This window comes from Siphateles boraxobius, unplaced genomic scaffold (genome assembly GCF_051911475.1).
Source record: "Siphateles boraxobius isolate OS27281-9 unplaced genomic scaffold, OSU_SipBor_1 22, whole genome shotgun sequence".
Taxonomy (NCBI): domain Eukaryota; kingdom Metazoa; phylum Chordata; class Actinopteri; order Cypriniformes; family Leuciscidae; genus Siphateles; species Siphateles boraxobius.
In genome coordinates, this window is record NW_027508833.1 from 23,942,789 (window position 1) to 23,959,333 (window position 16,545).

A 16,545-nucleotide genomic window follows, 5' to 3' on the forward strand; every position below is an offset into this window, starting at 1 on the left:
TTTTTTTTTTTTTTTGCTGCATGGTTTAAAAAACAAAACTATATAGGTTTTACTATATAGTTAAAACTATGTATTAACTCACGGGGCGCATTGACACGCGCAACCACACACGTGCCTGCAGACATTTTTTTACCGAGCAAGCAAAATGAAGCGATCGAAAAGAAGCACGGTGTGGGACCATTTCAACAGAAAGGGCGAAGACGAGGTTACCTGTAAAATATGCTGCGCTGTTTTAAAATACAGCAGTAGTACGAGTACGATGCAGTATCATTTGAGAAGCAAACATCCACAAGCATCGAGTGATGAAGGGCAACAAACTTTGCCCGCCATGTTGTCAGGGAGAAGATGCGATGCACGGCGATCTGAGGAGATAACGCAGAGAATCTGTTCAATGGTTGTAAAAGACACTTTGCCCATAAGTGTCGTCTGTGGTGAAGGTTTTCAAGAGCTACTGGGCTATATTGAGCCCAATTACGAAATCCCATCAAGATGCACTATTACCCGTAGAATTGAAGCCCGTTTTGAGGAGAGAAAAAAATCGCTTAAATCACAACTCGAAAGCACAAAGTGCGTTGCCCTTACGACTGACTGCTGGACGGCACTCACAACGGAGAGCTATATAAGAATAACGTGTCACTACATCGATGAGGACTGGCAAGTTAATTCAGCTGTCCTTCTAACACAGAGTATGCCTAGCAGACACACAGCTGAGAACCTTGCAGCTAAACTAATTGATGCGGTGGAGACATGGGGACTTAATGGGAAAGTGTCTGCATGTGTTCATGACAATGCACGCAACATCGTGGCTGCAAACTCTCCAGAACGGGTGAACTGGGAGTCGGTTCCGTGTTTTGCTCATACACTACAGCTAGCTGTAAATGATGGATTTAATGTGTTCGTGCATCGGGTCATCGTTGCAGCTGGGCGCCTGGTTAGGCATTTTAACCACAGCACCCCTGCATGCAAGGCACTGGAAGATAAACAATCACAAATGAAACTTCCGAAACACCAGCTCATTCAGTCTTGTAAAACAAGATGGAACTCGGTGTGTGACATGTTCGGAAGACTTCTCGAACAAAGGTGGGCTGTTACAGCTGTTCTGTCTGACCGAACGGTTACAAGGCTGCAAGATGCCAGAACCCTGGAGATACGAGACAAACACTGGCAAATAATGGAGGAGATTGCACCCGTGTTGGAAACTTTAAAATGTGCAACCACCATAATGTCATCAGAAAAGAACGTTTCAATTTCCAACATTTACCCCATCACCTTTAGCCTGCTGAACACACACCTGATGAGAGCCGAGGATGACGGCCACAGAGTGACGGAGTTCAAGGCAAAAGTTCGGCAGTCCTTAAGTGGCCGCATGCAGGTAGTTATTATTATTATTAGGCTATTATTATTATCATTACTATTATTGTCGTTGTTTTGTATTAATTGGGGGGTTATTTGTTCGTCACAGGTTGACAAGGATGATCTGGTGGCCAAACCTGCGCTGATCGCCTCTGTCCTGGACCCTCGCCATAAACATCTCCCGTTTTTTGCACAAACGGAGAAAGAAGCCGCAAAAGCAAAACTTATTGAAACGTGTGCTGCTATGGAAATGGCCAATGCGGAAGATGAGACAGCGGTGTCTGCTACCCAAGCTGGAGATAAAGACCGCAGCCAAAGTAACGCCATGATAATGCTCCTGGGAGATGACTACAGCGCCCCTCGTCAAGCCACTGATTATCCAGAAGAGGTTGACATCTACATGAGAGACAATCCTCCATCTCTGGATATTAATCCTCTTGACTGGTGGAAAGCAAATGAAAGGCGCTTCCCGAAGCTGGCCACTCTAGCGAGACGTTACCTGTGTATTCCCGGGACATCTGTGCCATCGGAGAGGGTGTTTTCTGCCGCGGGTCTAACCGTCAACAGGCTGCGCTCCAGACTAACCCCAAATCACGTTGACATGTTGCTTTTTTTAAATAAAAATTAGACACGGTGTGGATTGAGGTAGGGCTGCTATTTTTATTTAACGAAAAATCTTAGTCTAACGGAAAAAAATGCCGGCTTTTAATCCGTTTCGTTCAAACGGATTCACTGTTTTCTTTTTGTCATGTTAATTTGTTAATTATCTAAGTGTAAAAATATATATATTAAGTGTAGGCATATTTCATGGTTTTTTTTGTATTATTTTATTCTGTTTTTCCTCTGTTGTCACAAAATTTGATCTGAATCCAGGTTCTGTGGTTGATCTGTTCTTTATGCTGCTGATTGCACTTTGCACATTAAAATAAACCCTTTGATAAATAAATACAATTGTTTTTATTTTTAACGGGTCACAGATACGCATTTTATTTTTATTTAATGCCAATTCAATATTAACGTTATAATCTTATCAGTTAACGGTTAATAATCGATTTACGAGCGGCGGTTGTCGGTCGGGAAAAATAACCGAAATGAGCATCCCTAGTAGTATCGTTCGGCACAGCCAAGAAGCAAATAAGCTCCTAAATGGAAGCCCTTGTCATCTTAACTTGGGCGTACAGCCAGGCTGATTTGTAATAATGCCCCTTATTAAGTAAGTCGCCCCCCCCCCCCCATATATAGCAGAGGGATTTAACACAAGGAGGTAGCAGGAGAGACAGTGTCTGAGACAGCGCTTCAATACAACAGCTTTTGATGTGACACAGGCGAATACGTGCTAATGCATCTGACTGGCTGTATACTGTATTGTCTGTCTGCTAGGTTCTTGCTGACTGGGCTCTGACTTAGCACTTAAATTGGGTTGAGGGAAGAAACTAGGTTGGCAAAAGGAATTAAAGCATATGGCTGGAATCGTTTTAGTTCATATCAGCATTTAAGACCACACCCTTTATACTGTACTATGCATTCCTAATGTCCAATAACAGGTGTTTTCACCTGTGAATTTTGCATTCTCTTGTGATCCCAAAAAGTGTTAATTCACATTTAACCCTCTGAGGTCGGCTATCTCGCTTTTTTTCTTATCAGTGCAAAAGAAACTCAAAATACTGTTGATTTTGATCTTACATATAAAGTGTTGTACATCATTAGATCCTGATAAGTGTCTATTTTTTTTGTGGATACTCACAATAAAAATAAAGTGTTGTGCTTGTCGCCAAATAAAGAAAAAAAAACATGATGCGCGTTCTGCCTTCTCTCTGTCAGTTAAGTCCATTCTGAAACGCGTCCGAAAATTAACTGTAATTCCGCGAATACTTGTCATACCGGCACGAGCGTTTTTCCATAATGAAGCTTGAACTCTCTTCTTTTAAATTAATTAATTTATATAAAAAACCAAATATTCTCAGTTTATGTAATCTTTATGAAAAGAGAGAGATGTCAGTCTTTTTCTTTCCAGCTCATTATACCTGATTACGCGTTAATGTGCCACGCCCACGGAGAGCGCGCGGTATTCAAACGCAAATGATCTATGGCAAGCCATTCAAACATGCCAACGCCCACCAACTGCATTATAAACCACATCATGTTTAGTCAGTATCTTACTGCAGCTGTGTACACAGCGTATCCCTACACTGTGAGCAATAATACTATCTAATAACCCCTGGAAAATGTACCAGAAGTGCTGGTAGTTTCATTTCGAGGAACAACGGATCCAGCTGATGTAGTAAGTCATTTATTCTTAAGTGCTTTGTTCTAATAGCGATATTGAATAGTGTCTGACTGTAAACCGCAAAAAGACTTGTTTAAATATGAATAGCGTGTTTGTGTGTAGTTTAAATGATGAATGAACGGCACAGGCGAGCGCGCTTTGTTTACTACAGTTATACAGCGCATGTCTGTGCCGTTCATTCACTCTCGCACCTACACTAGTAAACGTTATGTTTACATGTACACATCCAAACTATATTGCTATAGCCTACTAAGATGAGTAAAAATAGACTGAAATATATTGAAATAAAATGTCTGTATAAGCAACAAACTGCAAATTCACATGTATATGCTAATATATCATACACAATATGTTACAAATATTGTAACAAAGACTAAATATGAATGTTTAGACAAGATTTTGTGATTAGTTTTGGATAGATTATAAAGTTTTGACTGTAAAAAAAGACTACTGTCACATTAAATAGGTACGCTTTTGTTCACCAATTTCTGCTCATAGTTAAATATACTATAGTTTTATGTTTTGTCAAAAATAAAGTAGGTATATTGAATTATCAACTAAGATGTTATTATAGTGTTTGTTCCAATATTCAAACTAATGAATCCTTACCTTTTTTAATACGTATGATAAAATGTATACTTTCTACAAAGAAATACACTTGAAATAAGTGAAAAAAACTTGAAAAACACTTGTAATTGTTGTTGTAATTGTTACCTATTTGTAATTGGTTACAATTTCTAATTGTAAAATATGTATATATAGATAATTTATTTTGTCCTTGCATTCTTTGGGACCTTGTGACACAGCTGTGTGAAAGGGCTAATTAATATGCAGCTAATTATGAATGTGGCACATTATCTAGCCTTTGTCTTCTCAGGTGTGAACACGCCTCCACACATATTGCCTTTCCAAACAAAAGGTGTCTTATAAAATTTAAATCAATGTATTGTTTTGTGTAAATGATTAGGCAGGATGATTTTCAGATCATTTTTTTGAAGCAAAATTTCTAGGCAACAACACCCATTAGTCAAAAGTCTTGTGGACACATATTTAGTATGTGTTTTGTGGCCTTATTTCAGACACTTTAAGTTTTAGTTTTTTCAATAACCACGCATAAACATCATTCTATAAAAAATACAAACATGTACATGCATGTTGCTCACATATTACGGTAGCCCCGTTTGTGCTACGTATATAGAGTGAATTTACACCTTTGCCATTAACATGTTTATAAATAACTGAAAAAAGCACAAATGTCAAAGCATGTCAGAATACCTGCAGGACCCCAAAAACTCCTTAGACCTCAGAGGGTTAATCATTTAGCAGACACTTTTATCTAAAGAAGATAAAACTTACAAATTAGAAATATCACAAACAATTTGTCCTAACGCCAACAAAATTCATAGTATACAATGCCAGGTTAAAAAAAAAATAAAGAAATAAAGAAGACAAAAACAGTAGTGCAGAGGTGCATCATCAACTTCATATGTTTTGTCTCTTTACCTTTGCTACCAAAACTTAACATACACACAATGGGCCCTATCTTGCACCCGGCGCAAATGACTTTGTACACTGACGAATGTATCATTCCTATTTTGCACCCGCGCAAAGCAGACTTTTTCCTCCACAGACACACGTCGGTTAACTAAGAAATACACTTGCGCTCCCCGGGGCGGTTCAGCGCAAAGAGGAGGCGTGTTCCGGCGCAAGCTTTCCCTCATATTATTTTGCTGTTCTATAAAACAATTGCGCCACTGACCAGGAAAAAACTAGTCTAAAGTCAATGGCGCTTTGCGCGTACATTCAGATGCTATTTTAAGCGCGCATGCTTGGCCATAATACAGAGTGTGAACAACGCGCATACACTGTAGATGATTATCTCATCTACACAGATGCATTTAACTTTTTGCAAATGATACATTATTATAACGAAAAATATTAAAACACGAGGAAAATCATTGTTGTGTCCATGACGATGGGGAAAATAGGCATAAAGCTTACACATTTACCCAAATTATTATATGCATGTTTAACCGAAGCTAATTTGGGTAGGTTTGTCCCATCCCCAATGTAACTTCTCTTTCTTTTACGGCCCTGACGGGAACATCGATCTCCTCGGCTGAGAACCGATTAAGCGCGCCTGGTAAATGCGCCGTTATAATAGTATTGCGCCATGGAACAAGCGCACCACGTTCATCATGCTCTTAAAGGGAATGTGATATAAAGCTCTTATTGGTTTGTTTCCCGTTACGCCCAAACCACACCTATGAATAATGAAGCTACTTCAGACCAACCCCTATTAGATTTGCGCCAGGCGCAAGAGGCATTTATCCCGCCGGGAAAATAGCAACAGCACCGGGATCCACCCACAAAGTTACTTGCGCTTTGCGCTTTGACACTTGCGTTTCAGATCGTTAAAATAGGGCCCAATGTCTTTGTGTCAGTGACATGAAAAAACTAAACCTTTTCCATTCCTCATGGCAAACAAAAAAGGTTCCTTTCTGCAAATTAGACTTTAACAATTACTTTCATACCAACTGTAAACTATTCTGAAGTCCACATGAACCATAATAGGGATTTGAATTTTGATCATTTTGCTCGACAAATCAATTAGATCTGCATTCACCCAAAAATGCCACTGTTACCAAATCAAAATATTAAAAATGTAATGTTTTGAAGCTGAAAAAAAGTATTGTACTTAGCATATTATGTTTTCATAATTGATCACTGCAATTGATCAATCCTTAAACAAACATACTCAGGTTTTCACACAGGCTGCTCCAATAAAACAAACCACCTCTGCAGCTAAATGTCCTCATGTCCACACCGAAACCTCTATTGTGAATACTCTGAAAGCAGACAGAAACATTCAGCAAATCACCCTAAACACAGGAAACTTATAAAAAAGTCAATTAAAATGTCCTGCAAAAAATATCCAATGCAATCCAGGCCTATTCTATTTGAAGAATGAAGTTATTGGTCCATTTGATACCTCCTGAAATATTGTTTGGGTGAGACAAAGGGATGACATGTGGTTCAACAGCGTTCCACAGGGATGCTCAGCCCAGCAGCAAGTCAGGGCTAAATCGAGCCCATCTACAAACCTCACTAGAGAATCCAGCTATGAAATGGCATGACAGCGCACATGCACTGCCAGAATGAAATATCACAGTTCTTTTCTTCCTCTTCATTTCTTTCTTTACAAAAAAAAAAGCGGAAGTCATTGTGGCACCTGACTGAACACAAACACAACACTTCCAAAAATTCCACATGAAAGACCCAAACAACAACAAAAACAGACATATTAAGCATTATCCATGGTCTCGAGCATGATAAACTAAGCATTTTTAGCAGCTGATACAAATATCTATTGGTTATAAGAGCACCAGGGAGGTAGACTCTACAGTTCAGACCATTCAGGCTGCAGTCACAATACCTTTGGTGTATTTGCCTTCAATGATCTCTCATTTAATTATACTCTTGTTTCAGTCACCCATGGTGAGCAGCTATTAGCAAAAAAATTACTAATAACAAGTATGTAAACACAAGAGAGCACAACTTGAGGTAGAAAACAGTTCTGTACCTTTGCCCTTGGCTTGAGAAAGCAGACGAAAGGCAACAAAGAGATGGAGAGTATCCACAGAAGGAAAGCATGGAGAGATACGAAGAAACGGTCAAAGATCAGTCCACATCTATGCATTCAAGGTTTAGAATAACAGTTTAGCTCATTCAATGCACAGCATTTCAGTCAATTCAGGCATGCAACATATAAGCAAATCACAACAGAGTGAATAACAGTGAAAGGGTGCAGCATACCTTGATCCGCCATCTTCATGTGTGCAAAACCTTTGAGGAACAGAGAAAGTCACAGAAAGAGAAGAACATCTTTAGGTATGTATCAGAGCATACAGTGACCTCACATCTTGGCAGAAGAAAAAAGGTTTTGACTTTGTGATCTTGTTAAAGTGGTAATTAGAAGTAGTAGTATAAAGTAATAACAAGTGGTAGCACTTTTGGTAACGCTTTATTTTACAGTGTCCTTGTTACATATGTTATATGTACTTACCATAGTAATATCAGTAAATTATGCATAACATGCAAATAACCCTCAACCAGATCCTAATCCTACCTATGTAGTTAATTATTATTACTCAGTACTTAAATATACAATTACACTGTAACAATGACACCTTAAAATAAAGTTACCACATTTTTTTGTATTTTTTTGAATCTAATGTGACAGCTATTTTTTTTAGGTTGTAAAGGGACCTAGAGAAATAAATAAAGTATTTTGTCAATATATTGTAGATTGCTATTTTCACATTACACTGCCTCAAACTTATTTAATTTATAAAATAGTACAGCATAATAAAAATACCTGGTGCATTTTATTTGTAAAACGTGGCAAAGTATATCGATTTTAATGATTAATGTAGAGATTAAAGTTGAAATTCACCAATCTATTTACATCATCTAATTTCCTAATGCATGGTATCTTATTTGTAAAACATTTGTTTTCTTTTTGATAATCATAAAAACGAATGGAATATCTGGCACTACTATGGTTTCATTGCGTCTTTAATTATTTTTCATTATGGTAACTTTACTGGGAACACAGCAATAATTTTAATCATATTTGAAAGTTTCTACGTTTGTTACTATAAATTTGAATACTGTTTGCACTGTGCATCAATAATGCTTGCATTGCCTGTAAAAGACAATTCAATACAACTTAAAGGATATTATCAACTCACCTGGGATGTTGTTGGCCTCTGATGGTGTTGCAGCAAAGAAGCCACAATGGAAAAAAGAAAAAAGAAAAGAGAGACATTGCAGCCATTAGAGCCCACTCATATTTTCTTTGCATGAAAACTATCATGCAAACTCTGACACACCTGCCAGCATGCACCGAGCAGATATCTGCCCTGTGCATGTACACAGAAACCCTTAAATGCCCCTTACATTCATCCATCCATCCACCCTCTCTTCTCCCAGGTAAATGAGGAGGAGGGGGGGGATCAGATCTATGGTGTATGAAACACCATGACACATCAACATCTAAGAGGTCTAGTCCATCTTCCATGTCTTACACACGCTCCCAAAACCCACATCCACGCCTGGGCCATAAATCCAAACAGGCAACGGGACCTGTTCCCTTTAGAGAGGGTTGTGGATTTATGAGACGCTGATGTTTGTCTAAAGCACTGTTCCATACTCAGAGCCCACATTTACTCTCATTGTAGACACACACTCTCACTCCACTCTCTCTCTGTCTCTGTCTCTGTCTCTAGCACTGAAGCACTGGGCTGACTTATTTCATTATTGCACTCTGGTCGTCTCCAAAACCAAAGGGCATCCAACACTGATAAACGGCTATTGCAATGCTCTGTGTGATGAAAAACAGCTGATATAAGATTTTTCTAATCTGTTCTGGAACATCCAACTACTTTATTAGTGAGGTCAGCGATTTTTGAAAGCTTTGATATTTTTAGCAGTGGTGATTTTTATTGTGCCTTCTTCTAAAATACAGCCAGTGTATAGCAGTTATGCTTTAAAATGTAATGTGACTATTAAAAGTATAAATTAAATGTGACTTTTAATTTGACCATTTAAAAAAATATGCACATGGCAGGATGCTGAAAAATATATTTTTTATATATGTTAACAATTTTATTTAAAATATATAACAAAATTAAACTATATAAACTATTATAGTTTATAAGCTAAACTTTAAAATATTTATTTATTTATTATTATTGAGCTTTTAGCTAACTCTGAGATTATCCAGATTAGTACAATGAATAATTTCATATGATTCTAAAGCATTACAGATTTTGCAGTTGATATTTTTAGTATTAGGCACAGCCAGGCCAAAGAACCAATTTATCTGTTGCCAGTGCACACAAACTGCAGCTAATACAGGAAATTAAGGGAAACCTGATGGGGTCTGCCTCCATTAAATGCTTTTAGTGCAGAGTAATTACAGCTACATTAGACATTCATTTAGTCCTGTATGTGTTGATGTCTGTACTGAATATATCTCTCATGGTCACTCATTTTAGGGACACGTTCCAATGTGTAAGTGTGTCTGTCTGTCGTGCTTGTTAAAGGCTGGTACAGAACATTAAGTCCTCTGATGAGATGCATTAACCTGGTGGGGAAAGTATTAGGATGTGATTTGAGAGCAGAGAATGCAGAGTTACACTCAGCATGTGAGTGCCATGGTGACTTGATTGATGGGTTCAGCTCTTGAATTGACCTATACTGAAGTTCTGATGTCTGGCTGGAATACAATCGTCTGCATGCACTCTCAGCCTTCTACGATGACCTAGTTTCTCAGAAACAGTGGTGAGACAAAAATTGATGTATTTGTGGCACGTCAACAAGTGAATGTTTAGTCTAATCTGGATTTGCACCAAATTGTCACGATTAAATAAATGATAAAATAAAATTAATTTAACTGTAATCCAAAGTTTTTTGAAAAAAGTGAAAATGTTGTTCAATCAGCCTACCTAGAACAGTTGTAGCATACCTCTCACACACAAAAAACACCACTATTTAAACATAACTTCTGGTGGGAGAGGGGAATTCAAATAGATGTAAAAATAAATAAATACAAATAAATGCTTAGAGTCTTTACCAGTGTTAGGTAAATTACTCTAAAAAGTAATGAATTACTAGTTACTAATTGCATAAGTCCCATATCAACCTTGACCAGTTTAACAATACAAGGATAGACATGAAACTGCTCTTTTATAATTCTTTCAAACTAATAATATAAAATTGCATATAGTAAATTGCTCTTGAACCTGGAAGATTACATTAAAAACATACATTTTAATATTAGCCTAGACGTTAAATATTGATGTTAAATTCACAATTACTTTACTTTTTCAAGGGAAAATTAAAACGCATTACACCTAATACTGGTCTTAGCCTTAAAAAAAGTAACTAAGGTCTACATATCCTCTTGATAATGCACTTTTGAATTTTTGCTTTTGTTTACATTAAAAAACACAAGGAGATTTGTAAAGAGTGGCCAGCCTAAACATAAACCTCAGCGTACCAATTCAGAGACCATCCACATGGGCAGACAGATTGAGTGTTTGTTTTGCTGCCAAATGTTTATTATTCTAATCCGCCAAAAGATTACGCGCTTTCGCAAATGATGTACCGCCGTGGCTATCACGATTTTCACAGAGCGAGGAACATACGCCACGGCAACGCGTAACTGTTCTGAGGCCCTTTTAGCCATCTGGGCAACGAGAGGAGTGTCAGATTGTTGTTGCCGCTGCTATGGCAATTGGATTCAGTCAAAGGAACGTAAAGCTAGGCTAATGCTTAACACTTCAGACCAGCTTGCCATCTGGCTCTGACCTGATATTTATTACCCGCATACAGATGTTTCCAAAGCCTGAAGACACAATATTAAGATGGAATTAAGATTGCTCAGTGGGTTTTCGTAATGTTGTTATCAAACACTGATGGCACACATTAATGTGCACAGGTTTTGATTTGGATTTGTAAGAGATGCTAGTGGAGAAAGTTCAGCTGTCGTCTAACAAACTGCTCGGCAGTAAAGGCTGTCCCTGTGCTCCAATATAAATGGCCTCCAAAAAAGGTTTATTTATTCTTTTATGATTGGCTGAACTGATTCCCAGCATTCAAAGCCATCAAAGCTACTTTTACGTCTGGCTTTAGTCCCTATCAGTGGACTGCAGGACCCAGTCAGCCAAACAAGATGGAGAGGAACAACGGCTGTAAATCAAGCCCAAAACTCTGTACTCTTTACAGCCTATAAATCTAACCCTAGTGCCCGGTCTTCTACACATACCCCTTTCTCTCATTCTCTCTCTCTTACGCTCTGAAAGAGGCTGTGGAAGCATACATTCGGTTCTATATAAAATGCCTGAGTACACAGATAGTATCCTGACTTTATAATCACATTTGGTAATTGTGTCATTAAGGAGACGATCACAGGAGAGGTTGTGTCTACAATGAGGGTAACAACTCATAGGGCTCAGAGCACCGATCACCGATCAATCACCAAGCTTAAACACTTCAATCACAAGGGGAAAAAAGTTTAGGCCTAATCAAGACATTCGTTTTTGTAATTGTGTTCTTGCTAAAATTCATAATTTATCAAATTCAGATTGCAACAAATCTCTGAAAAATCAAAACCATATTCAAACAACAACCAATGTGTACCTTTCATTACCATCAGGAAACATGATTCATGAAGAACTCAAAAGTTGTGATTTTCTTCTGTGGTACAGTATAACGTAAAATTAGCTTAGTTATGATTATACTTACAAGAAAAATGTCCACAAACCAGAAGATCCATATATATATAGTTATATATTAGCATATTCTTTAAAGAATAATATGACGATCATAAAATTCTCTCACTAGGAAAACCAGTATTGACGCTATAAAGAATAGCAATTGACTATTATATGCAATATAAATAGGCAATTATCCCCCATCTCTGATTCATTCTCTGTTGAAGAGGTGCAACAACAAAACCCAGAGCTGTGAAATGGCCTCCTCAAATCCCCAGAGAAACTAAAATGGCCACTTCAGAAAAACAACCAAGGGGATCTGAAAAGGCACCTTAACATCCTAACACCCCACCTCCTCAGCCGGGCATGATTAACACACACACACACACAAAATGCTTGCCAGAGACAAACAGCTTAGTGCTTTACAGAGGTAAAAACGCTAGTAGTACATTTCAATGACATTCGCTTTCAATTGACTGTATGAAACGATGGGGGAACAGAGGAGGCTGATTGAAAAAAATTCACAGCACAAAACACCTGCAAATGCATAGAACAGGGCAGCTTTCAGGAGACAAGCTCAGAGATGACATTAACCTGGACCTGAGAGTCATACTTCAGAAGCATGAAACAGCAGAAGATGAAGGAAACATTCACATTACAGCAGTAAAGACTGACAATTTCGAGTAGGGTGCCGTTACATTGTATGCAAGTAAATATTACATCTGCTGTATTATCAAGCTATAAATATAAACCATTTTACCTTCGCTGCAGAATCGGCCAACATATTCTGTCTTAGAACAATCGCAAAGTGGTTCCCCATCCACAACAGAGCACGTCCCTCCGTTCTCACATGGGTTCTCCATGCAGATCCCCTCTATGTCCATGCGGACCCTCTGGCTGCTTAGTAGAATAGGTTCCTTGCTATTGTACTTCAGTTCCCTGATAATTCCCTTAAATGCCGGAAGATCCTTCACTGTCGGGAGAGTGAGCACAGAAATGCGCATATCTTGAGGGACTCCGCCCAGGAAGAGGTCACTAACGATCTTCATGTACTGCCTCTGTGGCCGCACCTCACCCGATTTGATTACTCCGTCCAAACCCAGCACAGTTCTCAGGTTGTACCTGTTCAGGGTGGCAGAATGCCAGCTGCTGTCATTGACTCGCTTGTCCGATACGACTGTAGTCTCGGCGCAGTCGATGCTGAACTGCAACTGGAGCTTCCCTTCAACCACCATGAGTTGCAGGAAGTCGCAGAAGCCGCCATCGTCAAAGTACAGGATTAAGGCGGTGGACACGTCTGTTTTGAACTGGAAGCTGAGGTCACTTCTGGTGCTGGCGTCCCAGCGGAGATAGCGTGCCCACTGGCCTTGTGACCCTGTAAACTCCAAGCCCAAGCAGGGCCCAAGCACAGTACTGATCAGCAGCTGCAGCTGGACTGGGAATCTGAAGAAATTCATTGTAAAAGTGCTGGAGATTTGGGGTTATTATCCTGAACAGAAGGAAATCATTGAATTTGCTTTGGTTCAAAGGTCAGTGTATCCAAAGTACATCCCACAGTATGCCCAGAGATGCTAGAGAAGAGGTGAGATCGTCAATGCAGCGACAAACAAAAAATATCCTAAAAGAGGTGAGGGACTTAGTAGGGAGAACAGTCTTAAATAACAGTCATAAGGCCAATGACATTGCACAAAAATCCAATCTCTGTCAGGCGACAATCAAAGTTTTTCTTCCTCGTTTCCTAGAACGGATCGACTTGAGAAGACAAGCAGATGAGGTGCTGTGCGTCTGCTGAGGTGTTGTTTTATTCTGGTATCTCCTCAGACCTCAATCATCCAGACAGGTCCTCCAGGTCGGACTCTTTCTGCATTTAGGGAAACCAGCGCAGTCTGCATGATGCCTCGTGGGTAATGTAGTTCATTCGGTTACTCTGCCCCGTCTAGCTGTCAAAATAGAAAAGCATCAAATTACAAACGAATCCACAATGTCTCATTCTATCTAGTGTGTGTGTGTTTTTTTTTATACATAAAACATAAAAGCATAAAAAATATATTTACTTAAGAAATGAATACAGTACACTTTCACAATTATATTCTTAAAAAGCTGCACTTGAATGAGTCATTGTTTTGCGCTTATGTTAAATGCTACTCCTAATTTTAAAGTTTATATTTTTTAAGGAAATTCCCCCAAAAGATCCTTCTGTTATCGGTCATCTAGTGTGTAAATTAACAGCAATATCCACGTGGCAGCTCCAGCTATCATTCAATAGCAGAGAGTCCATGTTTATCTGCTGATGTGGAAAAATTAAAAGGATTTTTGCAGGATGCACAATGCATGAAAACAATAATATGAATGTCTAAACATTCCCATGACATATAGCTACTCTACATTTGCAGCACCAGAGTCACCTAAACTAGTTCTAAAAATATGTAATTATTTTGTTTAAAACAAAATATTTAATTTAGGTGTGGTCCTACATTTTGAACAAAAATCTATTGTAATGCATACAAATGGAATTCAAATTTTAATTGAATATGCAAATGTATTATGTTTTAAGGAACCTTGCATATTTAGATGCAGAAAATAGCAACGTAAATGTTTATTTCACAATTAAATGTTTAAAAATTCATAACACATCCTCAAGCACAAACAAAATGCCCTGTATTGTTCTACAAATGTGAGAGAAGCTTCCCATTCTGAGCTGACGTTTGGCCTTGAACCAACACAGATTAGTAGGACTTTTGTAAAGGCAAAACGCAGCTCCAGCTCCTCTTAACGTGTCCCCTACGTGCATAAATGAATAGGCTCCAATTACATGGCAACATGCGAGGTGTAACCTAATAGTCATCTAATATTGCCCGTGTCCTTGCCAGAGGCGTAGGCAGCAGGTACGGCAGGACAATAGTGCTACCAACCCACGCGATTCAACTGAGCCGAAACACAATGTATGCCGTCAGAGCTCTGCCTGCTGCAGCTGAAGAGGGGAAAAAGAGTGAGAGACTGCATGCTTGTAACAGATACTCCACGTTGGCTCGCGCCCACACCACGAAATATGCTTGTGTGCTTTCTCTTTTTCTTTTTTTTGTCGAGTGAGGGCTTGCGGAGAGGAAGACAGAGGTGAAAAGGCTAAACTGAGCACATCATTGTCCTCATTGATATGTGATTGAAACACTCCACTGGGAATGGCACACAACACCACAAAATAAAGCCCCTGCATTTGGATCCTGCTTAAAAAGTCAGTGAGTAGGAGAAGGAGGTGTACTGGTGGAGGGGGGGGGGGTTAATGACAGCAGGCCCAACCATTCATCAGACACACAAAGCTGGGTTTTACCACAGGTGCCTCAATTACGCTCTACCATTACACCAGAAGCGATGCGACAAAATGTCCTCCAGTGCGCCTCGATGATATCATGGAGGCTTTGGGAGGAGGCGCACGCCATTTCAGCGAGCTCGGCTCCGTACGTGACACGGTTACCATCGTGCATCCGCGTGGTAGAGCGGAGGTGTGGGCGAGGTAGAGCTGGGCCAAAATGGATGACATCAGCGTCCGGTGCTCTCCTCCTGGGCTGCCAGCCGGCAAAAGAGAGGCGTGAGGCTCTTACCTGGCCTCATCCAGCCTCCCCCCTGTGACCCAGAGTGGGCACGGGGACCACCAGCAACCCCCTAAACAACCCACTGCAGAGGAACAGCAACTTGTGAGCAGATTAAAGCGGGAGTGGTTCTGCAGCAGACATTTATGGCATTACATCACCTTGCCTAAAACCACCATCCTTGTGCCAGTATTCATTATACACCCATCATAATCAAAACCAGAGGATTAGCAATGTGATTTATGACCAAATTTCACTGTGGTAAAGGTGCGGTGGAGTGCATTATATAGGGCTCTGATCAAGACAGAGAGATCACGTCACACTGCGGTGTATTGGAAAGCCAGAGCACATTCGATGAGTGTTTTGGAGGCTGAGCATTACACAACGCCAATAGGAAATATTCTTCTCTGCGACACAGACACAAAGGCGATTTGAAGGAATAATAAAAAATAATAAAAACATCAAAACGCGGCAGAACGATAATAGTTACAAAAGGAAAAAAGTGTAGGCCTAAGTATAGCCTTACTGACTTATATTCAGTAAACAAAATGACAAAAAATTAGATTTTATATAGAGTTTATTTAATAGGCTATATAATACATTATATTTGCGTTAATGTGTATTTTCAGTTTTAGAATTATCAATCTGTACTATTCTAATTCGTTTATAAATCTCTATTGAAAAATACCTCAGTAACATTTAGATCATCTTGGCTTGATATGTAAATGGAGATTATACACCCAGACCCGTGAGAACAGAACGATACATAAATAAAGGGAAACGACACAATATAGAAAATGAAAACGTCCAAACGTATTTTTTTTAAAGTTATCTAACAATTGTATGCAGCCTAATGTAATAGCCTATATTTTAAATAGATATAAATTAATATCATTTAAATTATATTTTTAGCAAAAATTCGTTAAAATGGAGTTGGCAATTAAATCTGAAATGCTTCTGTGTGCCAATATTTCGTTTTATAAATAGCCTTTCGCTATACGTTTAACTGGTTTAAATGGGTGCAGAATGTACACGT

General features: G+C 39.1%; 2 protein-coding genes across 18 annotated transcripts in view; one reads left to right on the plus strand and one right to left on the minus strand.

Moving 5' to 3' along the window:
- The window catches only part of nrxn3a (neurexin 3a), a 302,208-nt gene that overhangs the window by 283,454 nt on the left and 2,209 nt on the right, over positions 1-16,545 (minus strand). For 10 of the 17 annotated variants that reach the window (XR_013206632.1, XR_013206630.1, XR_013206631.1 and 7 more), the window contains exons 2-4: positions 12,683-13,862; positions 8,395-8,412; positions 7,457-7,486 (exon numbers count right to left, since the gene is read on the minus strand). Coding sequence is in view for 14 of the 17 variants with exons in the window: in XM_077239234.1 (XP_077095349.1) it covers positions 7,457-7,486; positions 8,395-8,412; positions 12,683-13,379 (745 nt within the window). In the remaining 3 variants the exon portion in view is untranslated. Of the gene's footprint in view, positions 1-7,223; positions 7,236-7,456; positions 7,487-8,394; positions 8,413-12,682; positions 13,863-16,545 lie in introns of all 17 variants that reach the window. The other 7 variants (XM_077239227.1, XM_077239228.1, XM_077239226.1 and 4 more) reach the window with 3 other exon arrangements.
- Positions 129-2,085, plus strand: LOC143746939 (E3 SUMO-protein ligase ZBED1-like). Its single transcript, XM_077239250.1, has 3 exons — positions 129-309; positions 346-1,372; positions 1,463-2,085. Exons 1-3 carry the CDS (start codon positions 146-148, stop codon positions 1,979-1,981), a joined length of 1,710 nt encoding a protein of 569 aa, XP_077095365.1. The 5' UTR covers positions 129-145; the 3' UTR covers positions 1,982-2,085.

Excerpts from the sequence above, each read along its gene's own strand:
- LOC143746939 (XM_077239250.1), top strand. The coding sequence starts at position 146 with ATGAAGCGATCGAAAAGAAGCACGGTGTGGGACCATTTCAACAGAAAG. Across the intron at positions 310-345 it reads CAAGCATCGAGTGATGAAGG|ATGCGATGCACGGCGATCTG; the intron begins GCAACAAACTTT and ends GTCAGGGAGAAG. Across the intron at positions 1,373-1,462 it reads CCTTAAGTGGCCGCATGCAG|GTTGACAAGGATGATCTGGT; the intron begins GTAGTTATTATT and ends TGTTCGTCACAG.